General features: G+C 35.2%; 1 protein-coding gene across 8 annotated transcripts in view; it reads right to left on the bottom strand.

The window, feature by feature from the left end:
* The window catches only part of PRPF40A (pre-mRNA processing factor 40 homolog A), a 53,529-nt gene extending 33,515 nt beyond the window's left edge, over positions 1-20,014 (bottom strand). For 4 of the 8 annotated variants that reach the window (XM_033111644.1, XM_033111646.1, XM_033111642.1 and 1 more), the window contains exons 1-6: positions 19,507-19,558; positions 18,725-19,120; positions 17,476-17,607; positions 5,222-5,302; positions 4,038-4,068; positions 1,911-1,924 (exon numbers count right to left, since the gene is read on the bottom strand). In XM_033111644.1, the coding sequence (XP_032967535.1) occupies positions 1,911-1,924; positions 4,038-4,068; positions 5,222-5,302; positions 17,476-17,607; positions 18,725-18,889 (423 nt within the window). In that variant the 5' untranslated portion in view covers positions 18,890-19,120; positions 19,507-19,558. Of the gene's footprint in view, positions 1-1,910; positions 1,925-4,037; positions 4,069-5,221; positions 5,303-16,007; positions 16,088-17,475; positions 17,608-18,724; positions 19,127-19,506; positions 19,559-19,882 lie in introns of those variants that run through there. The other 4 variants (XM_033111643.1, XM_033111647.1, XM_033111641.1 and 1 more) reach the window with 4 other exon arrangements.
* Between the last annotated feature and the right edge of the window lie 41 nt (positions 20,015-20,055).

Genomic DNA, 20,055 nt, shown 5'->3' with positions numbered 1-20,055 from the left:
TCTAAATATTAATACTATTTCTTCTAAACTTACTGTAATCATTTCACAATATATACAAATACTGAATCATGCTCTATACCTGAAACTAACATGTTACATGTCAATTATATCTCAATTAAAAAATAAAATAAGATAAAGAAGAACTTCAAAGGAAAAAACCACACAAAAAAAAGCTACACAAAAAGTTTCATAAGTTTTTCCCAACACACAAATGTCTTAGGACATATATCCAAGTGAGCACCTCTTGGGGAGGGTGAGAAGGTGTGAGTCAAGATGAATAAAAGAAAAAATTGTGACAAACCCTCCATAGATCAGTGATAATGACCACAATCTGAAGAACACAAATCACTCAAATTTGTGTACCTGAAATCTACAGAGAGAATAAAATAGCAAGTTTTCAAACAAATACACAATATTTTTGAGTGTGAAAGTTTATAGAAAGTATGAAAATGTCAATCCTCCTAAAATTGAAATGAATTAAATATAATCCCAAATAAAAACACAGTTTTGTCTTTTGAGTGTGTCTTGGGTGTGCATTTATAGATTTCTTTGGGACAGGGACAGGGGAATTCATATGCTAATATCTGAATAGAGCTAAGGGAATAACGAAAAAAGAAACCATGAAGACTTGCCTTATTACATGTTAAAGCTACTTCAGTCAGAAAAAGTATAATATTGGATTAGAAATAGACAAATGGAAATAGTGGAAAAGAAACTTAGAAAAAAATACCAAAATATGTGAAAATGTATAACAAAAAAAGTATTTGAATTAACTAAGAAAAAAAAGATTGGTAAGACAACTGACATAACCAAAGTATTAATGGTTGTCGTTTCCTTAAGGTGGGAAAACTTAGGGTGAAATTTACTTTCTTCTTTTTAACTTATGTCTGCTTCATTTTCTTACTGGTGAGCCTATTATCCAAATAAGAAAAACGTGAAACTATCAGTAGTCAAAAATAAAAACAGGCTCTTATAATGTAAGAATACCAAGTGGATATTTTATAACCTTTCAACTTTTAACGCAAAAGATAAAAGAAAGCTTAAAATATTTATATACAGTTCATAATTAAAAGTCTTTACCCCCAAATTTAAAATATTAACATAACTGCAATCAATTCACAGCTTTTTTCAATTCCTCAGCCATAACATGGGGATAATAATTACCGCAGGACTGTTGTTTTGACTGACATTATACATATAAACTCTTACTATTAATCCTTAAGAAAACAAATTAAAAAAACCTTGAGGCTAAAGAATGGGGTCATTAAAAAGAAACATAAAATAGGTAGCTGTCTTTAAGTAAGGCCTTAGGCTTTCATTATTTTTCCAAAACACCAAAAAATGTATAACAGAATACCTATACAGAAGGATTAGCAAAAAGAACTAGAAGATACTATACCTTAAAATCAAGAAAAAAACTGTGGCACAGCAATATAATTCTCTCCTTTTCTAAGCAATTTTGAATAGTTTGTAGCACTGCGTTAAGGTACAAGCAAAAAAGTATCTTATAAACTGCTATGTATTAGAAAAACTCTGTATTAGCTTTACAGTAATAAACAGGAGTGTATAAATTTTTGTATGTAAAAGAATACCTTCTAATGTAACAGTTAACTGAAAATTGTCAGGTTAATTACTGTGTACCTACAAGTTCTGTTTTCCTTCTAATTGTGATGTGTAGAATTCAAATCCTTGTGAAAACTGATCTATATCTGATTCTCATTTCTCTCAAGTTGCTTCAAAATTAGATTTCAAATAAATCAATTTTTCAAGGTTTGGCACAAAAAAGAAAAAGGGTTTAACTCAGTAAATAATATTTAACACAGAATTGAGGATCTGTATATAATAGGCTATATAATAGCCTATATAATAGGCTAAAGTAGTATAATGAAATATATTCCAGAGGTACTTACTGCACCAGATGTACCTAAAAAAAAAAAAGAGAGAAACAATATTTACAGTGTGGTAAGTCATGCTCTCCTTAACAGTTTAAAAATGTTTATTAATACTATTTCTTCTATCTCATCCCATCACACCAAATATCCTAAGACTGTCCCATATGACCTATGTGCTTGCTCTGTTTCCCATAAAATAAACATCTACAGCGTACGTAATACATTTTCAGAAACAAATGACATTTTGAACTTTCAATATGCAAACTCACTTGGAGCTGGAGCTGGTTTGAGAAGTACTGGCACTTTTGCCTTTTGTTTCTCTTCTTCTTGCTATTATAGGTGTCTATTTTGACTAATTCCTTTTTCTCTGCAATATTACTGAAGTAAAAAAATGACTTGAACATCTGACCCTATGCTTTAGATTTCTGGTAACTTCGACTATCTAGGTTCCAGACTTGTGTTGTATAATACAGTATCCATCAGCCACCACACATCCCTGTTTAAATTAAAATTTGTATCTGTTTTGCACTAGCCAGATTTCAAGCACTCAATTAATGTGCCTCCTATATTCAACAATACAGATTACAGAACATTTCCATAGTTGCAGAATATTCTGTTAGATGGTACGGTCCTAAACTACTACCTAAAACCCTTTAACACATAGGGGAAATGCACATTAATCACAAAGTTCATATAAATAATTTTTAACTTTAGAAACTAGTAACAAAATCTCATATAAAAAAAGAAAACAAGGATGGTACATAAAAGAACAAAGTACATATGTGTGCACCCGTGTGAGCATAAACACACATGCACCACACACACAAATATAGAGCAATCAAAACAAGCTATTATGGACAGAGCCAAAGTATTTAAAAAGTAATTAAAAAGAAATGTTAAAGTAATTTTCCAGGATTTAGGGTAATAGTAATCAGCTGTAGATATATAAATAGGCCAAAATATTGTACTAGGTTTTTCAGAACATCATTTCAGCTCCAATATTTGTGAAATATCTTAAAAACATAATGTCCCCTATAAGCCTCCAGGAAAGCACACAGTGCATTTTAAACATGTTTTTGACCCATAACATTGAAAACAAAAAAATGTTTTCACATAATCACGGGATAAAGTTTAGCATCTGGAATACTAATTTGTGTGGAACATTATTTACTCATGCGTAATTGAAGCATTACTATTATACAGTCACACTAGTGAAAACAAACACTTCTTGGTAATTTGTACAAAAAAATTATCACAGGGTTTATAAACTCCAAAGACTACAAGTACCAAGCAGATTACAGAAAAATGACTGTGTAGTAGTCCAGAAGGCCAAGAATACATGCTCCATACCTAAAGTATGGAGGTGCTACCCCATTCCATGTTTGCTGAGTACAAATATGGACTCAACCAGTTTGTTTTTTTAATTTTTAAAAATTCATTTTTCAATTACCATTGACATACGTACAATATTTATTACTTCCAGGTGTACAGAACATAAGAGATTAGACATTTATACACCTCACAAAGTGATCACCCCAACAAGTCCATTACCCATCTGACATCATACAGTTACCACATTATTGACTATATTCCCTATGCTGTACTTTACATCCCTGTGACTATTTTTTTTTCAATTATAGTTGCCATTCAATATTACTTTATATTAGTTTCAAGTGTACAGCATGGTGTCAACCAGTGTTTCATTCAAACACATCTACTGAGTATCTACTGTGTTGACAAGGACCATTACAAACAATGAATATTTAGATCATCCAATTTTTCAAGATAAATTCAATCTTTGAATAAAAAGACAAATTCAATCTTTCTGTAAAGCCTACAAACTTTAAATGTTAGCAACTATTTATAAAATTTAAAAACACTGTGTAGGCTAAGTTATACCTATAGATCAACTTTGGTCCCAGAACTCCTGATCTAATACTATGATAATTTCCTATGGATTCAATTATGTATGAATGCTATCCAAATTTCCCATTGCTTAAAAAAAAAAAAAAAAAAAAAGACAAAAATCAAGAGCTTTTTAAATAATAAGGCCAAGAGACATTGCTTTTATTCCTCATTAGATTATGGTTGCTACTGTTTAAAGGAAGTCTAATATATATATATCACCATAAGTGGTATACATACCTGCTGCTACATCCATATTATTTACTCCTGGCTATAAGAAGAAAAGTAAAATTAGTAATATTCATCTTGTTTAAACTATATTTTACATGAGTTCTTCATAAAGCACAGTCAGTCTCCTCTATGCATAATTCTCAAACCAGATTTTTAGTTAAGTTGTAGTCTCACTTCCCTGAGCTTCCTATAAATTATAAAAACATCAATAACCAGGGGCTACTGAAGCTCTTTAATCTAAGTCTTATCTTTATTTGATCATCAATTATATACAGATCTACAACCTGCTACCCACAATTCTGAAATCCAAAGAACTCTGAAAACCAAGTTTTTTCAAGTGTGACACCAAAACTCATTATAGTGACAAAACTTGCCCTGAATGAAATGAACTCTTTATAGTCTTTATCCCACTTCAGAGGGAATACCCATTAAGTTCTGCTATAGAAACACTGTGCTAGTAATTATAGGGCACTGCCCAAGACCCCATTAGAAATTTTTACATTAGTATATAGTACATGTAATGTATTACTTTACCATATGAAAAAAGATTTGAAATATATCTGGTCCTAGGGATTTTGGATAAAAACACTGCAAACCTACCACCCCAGTTGTTGTTGACTACAACCACTAAGCTAACACATTGCACAAATTTAAATATCATCATGATTTGTATAATATATTGTTATACCACCCAGTAAGGGTGATAAGGCCGTTCAAGGATTTTCTAAGTAATGTGACACAGGTGAAATCTGAAGAAATAATAGATTTCAAATGCAATGGAATGTCTAAATCTGGAATCTAGTATTAAATCACATTATATAAATTAATTAGCACTCAGTAAAGCAAATGTCTCTACACTTTTAAGATTAGAATGTTACTAGACCAATAAAATACTTCTGGTTGACAATTATGCTTTTTAGTATTCTACACTCATGTAATGTAGAATTAATTTAATAAGTAAGGATGTTCACATATTATAAATATGGGAAAAAAATGTAAATGTCTATCATTCAAGAAACTAAACATAAAAGTCCACTGTAATTTCCGTCTTTCATTAAGTATTCCGAAGGCATTTAAAAAGTTAACATGAATACTTAAAAAGCAAACATGATTGCCTATAAAATACATACATATTATTTCATATATAGAAATAATCAAAACATCACAGAAAACAGTTATTTTCACAAGATTACCGGTAAGGCAGGCTGCATGGAAGCCTGAGACATATGAGACATCATCATTCCAGGCATTACTGAAGACATCATTCCAGGCATCTAGAACAAAAGTGAAAAAAATGGTTACTACATAAGACCAAAGCACTGAAAATGACTTGAAGAATCTATCGGGTTTTTAAAGCTAGTATGTACAATTTAAGATTAAAACCCAGTGAGCACTATACTATATGAATAGTATGCTTAGTAACTGCTTGTTGAATGAATGAAGTACTTTATCAAAGATCTATTTTAATACGTCATAATTTACATGTACAGTCAAAATTTTCTACAAATGAACCCAAAAGTTTAGACAATTATGTTATATGAAACCTAAATTAAGAATATTAATTTCCTTTTAATTTTAGCTGAACACTCATGTTTTTCTCCCTTTTTTTGAAGACATTTTTTTTCATTATTTCTCACCTTTGATTTTTAACATCTAAATCAAATAAATTACATAGTAATCTGGTCCTTTTAAAAATTCTAGATCAAAAGTGCTTCAAATTGTTATTTAAAAAAACATGTAAAAAACAAACTTCTCAAACACAAATCATCTATGCCTTCTGTTAAAGAAAAACTTAATCACACATACATGAATATCTGAAGAAAAAATATTAGTTTGGGAGTTTAGTCTACCAATGACTGCCATCCAAACTTATGAATTAATCTTCCCTACCAAGTGATTAGGAGTAAGTCTCAGGAAGGTTAACACAAATTTCCAAAAGATTTTGACCCAATGCTCATCTGTATTAGTATAACCTCACATTGTAATTTTGATTTTAATATGAATAAATCTGAAGAAAACACGGAGGGGGATAAAAATTATACACAACAACCATAGGTACTTAAAACAGGTAACCAGTTAGTTATTCAAGAGTTTCAAATTAAATAAACAATCTGAGAAATAGGAACAACCAAAAAGAAATAAGCATATTGGTTAACAGGAACATATACAGCTTACTAAAGGTGGAGAACATACACATTGAATTTTATTCCTCGTGAAAGTCAAGTCATGAAGCAAAACCAGGCTAAAGTACCATTAAAATGAAGTAGCATTAGAAGCATACAGAATTAAACCGATGCACTGACAAGTCTCCACACTCAGACTAACAGAATTATAAATTATACATTAAGGAGCCAAATTAGGGCAAGCATATAAGAAAGAACTAGACTTGTTTCCTCTTCTCCCCACCTTCAACAGACTGTACCCTCACAATTACTTTGGCTTTAGGCTAATAAGCAAAGTAGGTTTATATTCTTTAAATACTAAGTAACTGATTAAGAGAAGCAAGGTGGGCAACAGAGAGAAACAGACTTATTTAAAATGGCGTTTTGATAAAATAGAAAGCTAGTAACACATTCAAAAACTAGAATTGTACGCTAAACTGAGAAACTGAACTTTGAAAACCTGAGAGAAAAATGAATGCACATTCTCCTAAGAATTAAAGACATTAAGAAAAGTGGGGTAAAAATTCCATCATGCAACAGACCATTTTCACATGGTGGCAGTACAAATGATTATACAAATGAATGTACTTTCAAATTGAAATACTCTGACTTCATAAGATATACAGGGATCAAATCCATTTAAATAACAAAGCATAAAAAAAGTTTACATAGACAAAAGTTTACTAGACCAGGCCAATTATACAGCAGACAATATTTGAAAATCACTGAAGGGCAGAGTTCGACAGAATTCTCTCAATTGTTCTTTCCATACTTCAAATTTTAAAACATCTCAAATTGCCTTTAGACTAAAACTTCACGGCATTGGTTACAAAATGAGATTTAATTTCAAACAAAAAGCCAAAGTCTCACTCAGTGTCTCTAACTTCTGGGGAGTGATTAACTAGTATGTTCAACCTGACAAACACTGGCAAGATTCTTAAATCATGTACCACTGAATATTCTAAAATTAAATTGGTCACTAATATAATTTTAATCCAAAACTGTGATGTTATTCACATGAAACCAAAGACAAAAACATAATTATAAAAAACACTGTTTCTTATAAAAAGCTATTAACAAGAAGTTGGCAAATTAACAGCTGTTCCAGAGGCTTAGAAAAGCCTGTTTCCCAAAGACTGAAGAAATCTACTTTGTGGAAATGTTATTTCTATTTTTCATTAATTTTACAATACAAATAAGGAGATGTACTTTTCAACCCGTCTGACTGAAACTTAAATTCTTTCAGAGTATGTGTGTTAACTTAGGCCCATCACTTGGCAGCACCAGCAATCTGATCATTAAATCTTTTAAGTTTTTTTTTTTTTTGAGGGCATAGCTCACAGTGGCCCAAACAGGGATTGAACCGGCAACCTTGGTATTGTTAGCACCATGCTCTAACCAAGTAAGCTAACCGGCCACCCTATTTTGTTGTTTTAATACCACACTGGTAATGGGAAACCAGGCTGCAAGCTTATGAGAACTGGCTTGTGGTTCAAATCCTCAGAAGTGAGTTTTCCTCCCTTTGCCCACAACCAAGGATGAGACACTCCCGTTACTGAGCTGTCTGTCCCTTTTTGCATGGTAGGTTTACTTTTTGCTTTGCACGGAGGGAAATGAATAGCCTTTTGGTGACCCAGCTTTATTTGTCTTTTAGAATTCTAATTTAGCGCCCTCTTCCCCATCCTAAGCACACAATACAGTGTAATGTCTCACCACTGATGATGCTTGTAAGTTCCATGGAAATGGGATACTGGTTCAAAATGGCTAAAGAGGAAAATTCTTAACATAGCTGCTACAATAATGCCACAACCAAGTCCGTAAGCCAAATCATTCTTAAAGTTACAAAGTGGTAGTTCATATAAGCTTAATGTGAAACAAATTATAAAAACATGATGTAGAGCTTCAAGCTTTCCATTTAAGCTTCTTTGGTATTTAAGTGCTATAGTTAAGAGATGGAGAGAACACGAAGGGTGCAAGATGTATATGTGAGACATAAGCTAAATTGCCTAAAATATTACACATCTGAACTGGTACTTTGGCACCTTTAAAACACAAAAATAATTCAGACATATTATTTGATATACTTTATTCATAAATGGCTGACCATTTGTGTGTGTGTGTACACATACACTATGCAATTTATATACATATATTTCTATATATGTACTTCTAATGAAAAATTATCAAGATGCTCTGAGAATCACCAGTGTGAAAAAAAGAAAACCTATAAAAATTAGGGAGCACCACATAATCTTCTCATTTTTAGCATCCCACTTTGGAAAAGTTTCTAATGTTGGATAAAAGCAAGCTTGCTTCATTTATTACTCTAGATATGAGCTGACAATTAAGTTCGCGAACTCATCCTAGAAAAAGCGCTACATATCTCATTGCTGAATATCACTATGAAGTACTCCCCTTGGGAAGATATGCATCAACCCCAGCGCCTAGTCCACACTTCAAAGCAATTCTGGAACTCTTTTTCTGGAATGGTCATCAGAGCTGTCATCGTATTTCCCTTAATGTCCTGAATGTCATCAAAATGTCTTCCTTTCAATATTTCCTTTATCTTCGGATAAATAAAGAAGTCATTGGGGGCCAGATCAGGTGAGCAGGGAGGGTAGTCCAATACACTTATTTGTTTAATGGCTAAAAACTCCCTCACAGACAGTGCTGTGTGAGCTGGTGCATTGTCGTAATGCAAGAGCCATGAATTGTTGGTGAAAAGTTCAGGTCGTCTAACTTTTTCACGCAGCCTTTTCAGTACTTCCACATAGTAAACTTGATTAACTGTTTGCCCAGTTGGTACAAATTCATAATGAAAATCCCTCTGGTATCAAAAAAGGTCAGCAACATCATTGCAACAAATTCGTGAACTTGTCAGACCTCGTAGTTTTAAAATTATTAATAAAAGGTACAGTAATAAAAGCAATCCTATCAATGCTATTGCAAAATAATTATACAAAATGTAAACTAAATTTGCCCAATTTTATTATGTGAAAACAAAATTGAACATCTTCATAAAGGCACTTCAAAAGTTTTTTTTTTCCATGATTATTTCCTGCTGGAAAGAAATCACAGAACCTAATCTATCTTTTGTCTAAATATTAACATTTAAATTTGGTTTATTTTTAAAAACCATTCTTACTGCAAAACCTGCACTTTCAGAATATTTAAAATATTCGGTTCTTGTATTTTTACTTGATTCCTTTTAAATGTGCTAAAGTGAGATTCCACAAGGAGTACACTCTACAGAGGTTATTAAGTATAATATTTAAAAATTTTCTTCTATCCCACTAACTTACCTCATGAACATATAAAGGAATGCAAAAAATTAATCTTTGAATAACTGCAAAAAATACATCTTTGAATTTAACTAAATGCTCATTCAATTGGAAATAAATAGAAACACCCCTATTTAAAGCATATCCTAACAACCCAAAGTAAGTGGCTACTTTTTGGGATACTCAATTAACATTACTTCCTCTTTATCTAGAGTTAGATACAAATTCAAGACATTCGTCCTTTTCTGATACAAGAAACATTTAAACAAAAAACAGACAATATTCACACAAACGGTTACCACATGAAATAGATTATCATTTAATAAGTCAATTGCCATTATTCATAATTATTTAGTTGGCTAAATACTCTCAACCTGGAGAGTTTAGAATCACTGTAGTCCAGCTGACCCTTGAACAAAGCAGATTAGGGTTGTTGAATCGGTATTGTTGAAAATCCATGTGCAACTTTTTACTTCCCAAAAACTTAACTACTAATAGCCTATTGTTGACCAGAAGCCTTACCAATAACAAATAGTCTATTAACATATATCTTGTGTTTTACATGTATTTTACACTGTATTCTTACAATAAAGCTAGAGAAAATGTTATTTAAAAAATCGTAAGGAAAATACATTTACAGTACTTATTGGGGAAAAAAAACCCCACATCTAAGTGCACCCATGCAGTTAGTTCTAACCTGTGTTGTTCAAGGGTCAACTATATACACTTTCCCTTCAGACTCCAAAGAGGTTAGCTTAATGACATAATCTCACACTGCTATACACAGAAGCAGCCTCGTATAGCTGTTAAGTACACAAGTCAGACTGCCAGAATTTCTATCCTAGGTTGGCCACCTACCAGCTGTGTGACTTGGGCTAATTTACTTAACCTATCTGGGCCTCAATTTCCTTACCTGTAACACAGAGAAAAAAAGTACTCATCTGATAGGATGGTTGTAGGGATCAAATGGAATAAAACACGAAAGGAACTTAGAATAATGCTCAATAGGTGATAGCTGTTTCATTACTACTGCTCTCCTTCAACTCATATAATCAAAGTATATTTTATGTTGTCCCTTGTCTCATCGATTTCCTATCCATCTGTTAGATAGGAACTTTGGCTCTTTAAATGCATCTAGTAAATAATGTAAAACATCGTCTTCAGTAGGAATCAACACATGTAATAACACGTAATAAAAAGTTAATCCCAGATTAAACATCAATTTAGTGATGACTCTGAAATGTCACTATACAATTCACTCAATTCTTTGGATCTTACTATTCTTATCTATAAATTGGACAACTGTCTAGCCAACCCACTTTTCAGTCAGAAGAATCAAATTCAATAGGATATACGAATCTCTCAAAGTTACATACAAACATGGAAATATAATTCTAACACAGATTAGGTATCACAATCCCATTCCTTAAAACCTTAAAAAACAGAACAAAAAAACACAACCACCTATGTGAAAAAGGGCAAGTAAACAGTTTAAATCATTTAGTGATACTTAGCCTATTGTCTCTTAATAACCCCCAAACTAACTTCTTAAGAGTACAGAAAATATAAAGAGAAAACCACTGGGTACAGATATGTGACACAAAAACGTAGATATCAAGCTGAATGAAAATGAACCGTACCATTTCATTTTTAAAAAGCTCTAAACACACCGGGGATACAAATTGTAGTGTCTCAGTTAAATCACATAGAAATAAAGACTTTAAAACTTACTCTAAAAAGTCATTTAGGCCTTTTTTAGGACACAAGTATAGAGGGACACAAGACTACTACTATCCTTTTCTCCAAGTCTCTTAAAGTAACTTCAGTATTATGTCTAGCTAAATCGTTACATAGTTATCTACATGAAACTTTACTTTTAGTTTCTTCTCAACTATGGACATTTTAGGACAAAGAGCATGTCTCATGTATGTATGTATCACTGCTGCAGGGGACAGTTACACAGATAAAGTAGAAACTCAAACACTTGTAGCAGACAACTTTATTACCAGTCCTATTTCTGTATAAGAGATGGTAATTTTCTATTGTATTTAACAAATAGATAACCATAAATACATAACAACCTTCAAGTTACTGAAAAATCATTGTTCAGATAAGTAAGTTACTTTCTTGGTATCACGTGGCCAAGAAACTATACCAAGCTCATGTTGTCAAACAGAAACAATCCTCATTCATTAATCAAAAGGTTAATTTACAAAGTCTTAGCCCAAACTGAACACCTAGACCTAATTAAGATTACATTTGTATTACAATGGTAATTTTGCTTAAAAAAAAAAAAAAAAGGCCTATGTATATCCCATAGCTGTGTACTAGGGGTGTTTGTTTTTTCACCTAGGGTATAAGCTGTGAAGGTTCACAAAAAGATTCTTCTCTACTAAATTTCCAAACATCCTAAAGTATCGTGACAGCCAAATTAGCAGTTAGAAGATGGCAAAACACAGTTCAACCAGGCATCTGAGTAAAATGCCTGTAAGTTCATAGTATCTACATCGTTCATCTTTACACCGATACCACAGTTAAACATCTATTGACTAAAATACATGAAGGTATGAAAATAGAAACTAAGAATGAAAGTAAGACAACTTCTGAGACAAAAATCTACTCATTCCTGTTTATAAACCTTCACAATTTATACCTATTATTTCTCCAGGTAAAAAACAAACAGAAAAAACCCTAGTACACGCTATGGGACACACACAGGTACCAAATCTTTACTATCTACTGATATACTACTTCATGATGATTCAAAGTCATGTCATCAACATTTCTATCAAATCCAATTAAAAATCAACAGGTTAACCTGTTGAGATTTGCTCTCTTCCTTTTTAATCCCTCTACATAATGAATACATATGTTGAACTCTACAAGCTACTTCATTTATGTGTGTAAATACTAATTTATTTCAATGTTCCTCCTTTCTCCTAAAAAGCAGACTAAAAGAATAAACAGTGTCAATTCAGCATTTCTCAAAAAATGCTAATTCCATGTAATGTACCAGACAAAGCAAATAGACAAGTAACGGGGTACCAGACTGGGGAAGCAGAGAAGATAGTCAAACAGTTTTAAAAGGCTTTTTAAAGACTTTTCAGCATCTTTAGAAAATATTGTGCCCTGTAACTCTCAAAGAGGGAGGAAGGGGTACCGTTCATTCTTCTAAATTTACATGGTCTTCCTAGCTCTCTCCAAATACTCCCCATATTTAGAAACACTCAAGTTTTTGAAAAGATGAGTTTATACTTAAATGAAATGCTAGCTAAAGATATGAAAATAAACTTAACCTTCTATACCTAGCATTAGTAAAAACTATCAAAATTATCTATATACATAACCCCAAAGTTATGGTCTGGGTAAACCTGTTTGTTAAAAAGTACTTCCTGAGTAATGTAAATGCATAAAGAAAGTTACCTAGATTCAAGAATTATAAGCATATAATCTAAAAAAAAAAAAAAAAAAAAGTTTGTATTTATCACTGGCTAATATCCAATTCAATGGCCTGGATTCCGTAAATACCCAAAAGTCCGGGTAAATCAAAAGTAATGGCAACAAATCAATATGTCAAATAGGTGAGATAAATCTAAGATACCAATTCTTGGGATTTTTCTGGAAGGCCTATATTCCAAATAATTCTATTTTCCTAGGGTATGAAAAAAAATCTGTGGTAAAACTTTAACTAAAGAGGTGATCATCAATGAAGTCAAGTCACGCAGATAAAAAATACATCTGCCTGTAATTTAAAATAAGTGGAAATGAGTATTTGCTTTATTCACTAAAAATTATTATTTTCAACAGATTTATCCTTCCTTTTTGTCAAATGAAAAAGCAAAGGTAAAGAGGCAGACACTAAAACCAAGAGTAAGTGTAACAATGTAAACACAAGCAACCACTGAAAACAGTCACATGTAACATCCACTGGCTGGCTTATACTGTAGGAAAGAATATCTGTGTTTGTTTCATTCATTCAACAAGTATTTTACTGAGCACACATGGTGTGCCAAGAACTGTGCTCAGCACCTGTAAAATTCTTTAAAATAAAGAACATAGCCCCTGCCCTCTAAGAGCTTACAATCTATTACTCATTGGGAAAACAAAGCAAATAAACAAGTCAATAATTAAATGCCAAAATAAGTGAAACAGTAAAGAGCTATGGGCAGATTATATAGTCTTATTTTAATAATTTGAAGGGAGGTGTATGCTGGGCAAAGTTCTTTCTGAGATCTCCTGGAGAAGGCAGGACTTGAAATGGCAAAACTTAGTTAAGTAAAGGCAAGTTCATGGAGGTAATGAGCTGGGGGCAGGAGGGCAAGAACAGCATGAGCTCAGTCATGAACTAATATAATCAGTCAAGATACCATGAAAAGACCAGCCTTTCCAATTAGGCAATGTGAAGACACGCAGCTCGGAATTGTGCTTTGAAATTATACTACCCTTCCAAGTTAAGCCGTGGAATTTAGATATTATGGCACAAGCACAGAGAAACACTGGAGGTTCTTGGGCAAGGAGATAACGCACTGAAATCTAAGAGAATCTTTTGCGGGGCAGGTTCGAAGTAAGAAAAAACCAGCTCAAAAGTTATGAGATCCAAGGCATGGGAATATAACGACTTGGGCTCAGATGGTATGCAGGAATAAGATCTGCTAAAGTCTTCCTTAACTCAATTAAAAAACAAGGCTATCATACTTATTTGTGAAAAAGCAATTATTCATTTGTTTATTGAACAAAAGCAAAAAAATAAGTACTGAATAATTAGAATTAGGGAAGAATTACTAAAAGAATTTTCTGTTCTTTTATTTCCCTATCAACCCATAAAATCTCTTTCGCATCTTACTCTTATCAAGTGATCTGAATTGAAACATAGGCTGTTGGAGGTGAAATGGACCTTTAATCTTTTACAGTCCTCTTATTTTAAAATAAAGAAAATTAAGAATAAAAAAAGAGAAAGAAAAAAGCCAGCTAGGAAGACTCTCTTGGGCTTAGTGAAGGCAAAAACATCTGTGATAAAGATGGCAGGACTTGCATGTCCTTTATCTAAAAAGGACAACAAAAATATCAGATGTAAAAACATTTTAAAAGCAAAACATTTGCTATAGATATGGAGGAAGATGAGGACCTCACACGTAGTTATGTCTTAATGCAAATCTCTTCTGAATATTTTTCAGTATTGCCACCAAGCAGAAAAATTACTTTATTAATATGGTTTTCTTAACCAGTGATAAATCATTACTTAACTCACACATTATTTAAAGTTTATACAACTTGTAAGGTCCCTTCCAATAAGATCCTATAATTCTGTAAAAGAAGCAGCACAATTTTCCCATAGGAGATTAATGTACAGTAAGAAAGAGGCAAATTTAACCTACAGGATAATTAACATAAACTTGAAAAGTATTATTATACTCCATTTGATAATTTTCAAATATTTATTATCAATAGATTCAGCCTGAATTCTAAAAAGGGCATTCTAGGTTATCTCCTGAATAAAAAATTAAACAAAATGAATGTAATACTTTAACTTAAATAAATTGTTGCATTAGAAAAATTATGAACTCTGGCTTCCGTCGATTGTTATTCAGACCAGTCTTCACGTTATTTTACAAACAAATTTTAAAGTTTCATGTCATGTTCAGTAATATTCCAAAGACCACAATCACTTAGAAGACTGCCACCCATTTCAGTCTTCAGCTTGTCCCAGAATGAGACTTGAATGTGAACTAGGCAATATACACGAAGGTTCCATAACCTTCTGCCCCAGTCTAAAGAATTTGTGAATTTTTAAAAAATTGGACGGCAGAACCAACCCTACCAGTTTTGTGTCACTGAGGTGACTATATATACGCACCCTACTTTGTCTCAGTATCTTCTGACCACTGACTGCTCCTTAATACTTCTGAGAGTGGGTCAACAAAAGAAATGATGGATAAAAAGGATAAATTTTGCATATTATCAACTTTTATTTTTAAGGTAGTTTACAGAAGGGCTTTAAATTAGATTTCAGGATTACTTGAGTATTTAAATTGTCCATGCCCTCTCAGTTTATGACCAAAGCTAAAATAAAAATTAGTTTTACCAAGACTTGGACCCAGTATCTATTTGTTAAATATTAAGAGGGAAAAAAGAACAAATTTTTAGGAAAAACAATGGGTTCTCTTGGGACCCTCAGAGCTGGACTCCTAAGACGTTTATTAACCTAACAGGGGCCACAGGCAGAGAAGGACTTGCATTAAATAGTCAGGTTGGCATATATTAGGAAAAATGTAGAAGAAAACCCCAAGGTAAAATTCAGAGTATTTGAATGGATGTGTAGCAAGTCACCTTACTAGGAAGATGGTCACTGATATATAGCTGAAGAGAAAGGGCCATAGAACAAACTGTGACCAGCTTATGTCAATGAGACACACAAAAGTACTTTAAAAAAAAAAAATCTGCATTTTACTAGAAATGATGAGCTGGTATCTTGGTTTTGGTAGTGCAATATAGCACATTACAGCAAGGGTAAGCAGGTCAATCCCTTGCAAACTTACCTTGATTGGCCCATTGGAAACAGAAGGCCCCAGAAAAGAGAGAAGCATCTGGCAGTAGCAAATTGTTTTATTTTATCTTTCTGTGGAAAGAAACTAATTTTAAATAAGAACCAGAGCATTTAAAGAATAAATATTTTTTAAAGCTCATTATCTAGTTCGAGCAGCTCTACTAAGAAAACAAGAGCTCCTTGCTGCTTAAAGATGGAAAGAAACAGAAAAGGAATCAGAGGTGTTTCTCCATCAACTAGGGAGTTTTAAAACTCATGTTATTCTAGCGTAACAAAATAAATGGTTCTTTTATTTAAAGTTCTACAAGCCGAATCCTCTGGGCCTGGTACCTTTGAATAAAGATTTTTATACAAAGTTAAGGGCTATATTCCAAATTTTAAAAAAAAAAAGTACTTGACATTTAAACCCTACTACTCTTAAGATTAAGTAAAAAGAGACGCAGAGCAAGCTCCTTTCTCCACTACAATTTCACCAATAACTTAAACCATCAAGGCTTAAATGATTATCAAAACAAACAGTATTAATTAGCAGAAACATCATACCTAATTGACTGGCTTTCCAAAAAATTTTGTTAGCCTAAATTTTTGATGATTTATTGGGATACTCAAATGGAAAGAAACCAGCCACCAAACTAATTTTAAATAATGAGAGCATTTAAAGGATTCATTATCTAGTTAGAGCAGCTCTACTAAGAAATTATTATAGAATCTAGCGGGGCATAAAATTATTCACGGTAACTGAACCTGTTACCTTTCTTAAATGCTTCTCTAGGAACTCAGCTCTATTACATTCACTGAGTCCCCATTAAAATCTTTTGATCCAGATCACTCCTACAAAATGTCCATTTACAATTTATGCTGGAGATGGAAGGGACAGCTCAAAAGCAGGAGTGCAGAAGCAATAAACATTAAAACAACGACAACAAAATAGTGTAAGTGGAAACTACCTATTTGGCACTGTCCCATGAAGAACCAAATTAGAGTAGAACCTCCCCACCTCCACACACCCCCTCCATCCCACACGAGAAAGCTTTTTCAGGAATAAAATTCATTCTAAGCCAAAGACCTGAACAAGTGCAATTTTCAGATTCTATGTATTTACATAGTCCGCCGACATAAATTATGTTATCTATCAGATAATATTTACCCTTAGAATATTAAGTTCAATTGACATACTTGGGGGAAAAATGTCATTAAAAAGTCTACATGTACAGAATTACTTTTAAATTAAAAAAACAACTCAATTTTGTTGCAATAAAAAGTTGATCTTTTATACAGAAGACTTTTCGTTATATTCAAAATGGTTAGTATCATGACTCAACATTTCATTTATTTGAAAACATTATTTTGGCATAAACGAATCCTTAAATAGCTACAAGTATTGACCCAGATTTTGAAATCTTGGCACAATACCATAGGCAAAAATAAATAAAAATGAAATAAAACAAAAACATTCTTACTTGTCCCATTGGTGGCCCTCCCATTGGGGGCATCATTTGTGGCATCATTCCATGAGGTACAGGAGGCATATTTGCTCTCTGACCCATAGGGTGCATTCCCATTGGGGCATAATGCATGCCAGGGTGCCCCATCTGAAAAATAAGGGGAATTCAAAAATTAGCAAACAACAATAAACTTCTTAAAAAACTGATTTCAACAAATCAGTTATGTGCAGTGATATAATATTAGGTTAATATGTGATTTAATTACCAGGTTAGTTTATACTTTGCCTTAAACAAAAATGCACTACATTAATATTTATAATGAGCTTTCAACTAATCAAATTCCAGAACAAAATGTAAAAAATAAAAATCATTAGTGAACAGCTAGATCATGTTTTTTTAAGCACATTTATTTAATCAATTACTAATTGACTTGCTAAATTCAGAAAAAAATGTATGTGAAAGCCAACTTAACTGTTATGATGAAAACCACAACTTTGTCCTTTATCACAGATATTAGATAACTTTTTATTTTTTAAGACTAGTTATTCTTAATTTATTTCTAGATGATCTTAAGCTTAATTTACCAAATTAACTCAAATAAGAACTGGTCTTATGAAACAAATAGTATGGGTACCCAGGGACACCTCATTCCTAACAAATAAACATTTCCTAATATAATCACATTTCCTAATATAACGTTTATACGGGTAAAATTATTTCTACCAAAAAAAAATTTATTCCAAGACTGAGGTCTGTCATTCACACACACTAAATGCAAAAAAACTAATTCATCCATTTTAACGTGCTTTTATAAGACAACTACTTCCTTTACCTGTGTGTTCATTGTTCCAGGTCTTAAAACCACGTAATGGATCACCTGCTAATTCTCCCAGCTGTCCACCCTACAGACACCACTACTACTAGTGAAAACAGATCTTGGCATATTCTTCTAAAGCCTCCAGAATCACGTCTCCGCCTCCCCCCGCCCCTCCTAAATCGGGCCTACCTCTCGGGAACCGTCACCCAGCTCAGGGCCCAGCACCTCCACCGCACATCTGTCTAAGCCAAGCCACTGGAAACTTCCAGGGTCCCACATCCTTCCCTTTGTGCATTCTCGCCCTCCATTTCTCCCCCTCCGAACACACCCCACCACCTCGAGCTCTTAGCTTCGTCCACTCTTATCTTCTTCTCCTTTTGGAGAAAGCTTCCTGTCTGACTCCGTTTTTCATTGTGCCGCTTTTCCCCTGCCACACTGATCCCTTACCGAGGGCCGTCTCCTCAGGAAGCCGTCAGCAGAGACCCAAGAGCTGGAGCAGAGGCTTGAGCCGGACAATCTCCGCTCCCCGTCCCCAGGACCCCGCGCGGGAGGATGGCTCTCCATTTCACTCACCATGAGGCCTCCACGCTCGGCTCCTGTCCCCGGCCTCATCGTCTGGCTCAGACTGCTCCGCCGGCGGCCACTACCGCCGCATATACCAACAAGAAGCGATCTGAGTGGCTGGCGCCCGCTGGGGCCAAAGGTTAAAGGCTGCCCCGCGCTACGGGGCGGGATCAGCGGGGCCAATAAGCTGACAGGCTTCCCCGCTGTCCAGTCAGAGTGCGCTGCCGACACGCAGCTCTGCGGCGATTCGCCCCCAGCCTCAGCCTCACTCGGCGTCGCCTGCATGGAGGGGGGGAGGGGGACGGAGGAAGTTTCTGCGCCGAGTCCTCTGCCGGAAAAACTCCACCAACTTACCCCCGGGAAGGGAAAACAACCGTGTCCCAGCTTCCCGAGCTTAGACCGCCTCACCCCTTAGGGGTGGGGCAGTGGGGACCTGCCACCTTCACCTCCCTGCCCGAGTTACGTACGCCCCACAAACCTGAGGCCGCCAGGGGGTAGGGTGGGGTCGGGAAGGGTGGGCGGGGGGGAGGGGTAAGCAGCTTCTAGCGTTAGAGGCGGCCGGGACCCGAGGCGCGCGCACGGTGCTCTAGGCGGAGGGGCGGGGGCGGGGAAGGCGAGAGGAGGGGTCCGGTGGTCGGTGGAGCGGGCTGGAGCACCGTACGCACCAGCTGGAGAGCGCGCGCCGGGGCGGAGAGGTGGGGGGAGGAGGCGTGCCGAGCAGCGTGGAGGGAAGTTATGGTAGGGGCGGGGAGAACAATGCGAAAGGGTATGACGGGTGGGCACTTAAGGCGACCTGAAAGCACTGGCCAGTGAGCTGCCGTTAATGAGGGAAGCCCGGGGAGAGTGTGAGCGTCTAGGACCAAAAGGGAGAAAGTAAATAGGTTTGGGTACGGGAGTCAGGGGAACGAGCGGGCGCTAGGACCCGGCGTCAGAAGATGCAGCTGTCGGGCTGCCGGGGCGCGGGCTTGCTTGGAGGTGACGCGGCGGTGGCTGAGGCTTCTGGCCGGGACGAAGCAAAGCAGGGAGAGGAAACCCGGCTACCTTCGGCCTCGGCTTCCTCAACGCTCGCTTCCCGGCTCCCCTTCCCTCCTCCTGCCCGGGGATCGTGCTCTAGTCCAGTTGTACCTAGCCTCTCTTAGGGCCTCACAGCACCTCCTCCGCCCCTCCGCGCACCCTCGCGCACCCCTGCGCTTGGGGACAGGGTGGTGGAGGCC

Source organism: Rhinolophus ferrumequinum, chromosome 8, assembly GCF_004115265.2.
Source record: "Rhinolophus ferrumequinum isolate MPI-CBG mRhiFer1 chromosome 8, mRhiFer1_v1.p, whole genome shotgun sequence".
Lineage (NCBI taxonomy): Eukaryota > Metazoa > Chordata > Mammalia > Chiroptera > Rhinolophidae > Rhinolophus > Rhinolophus ferrumequinum.
The sequence above is the reverse complement of the archived record's forward strand: the minus strand, read 5'-3'. Positions and strand labels throughout refer to the sequence as shown.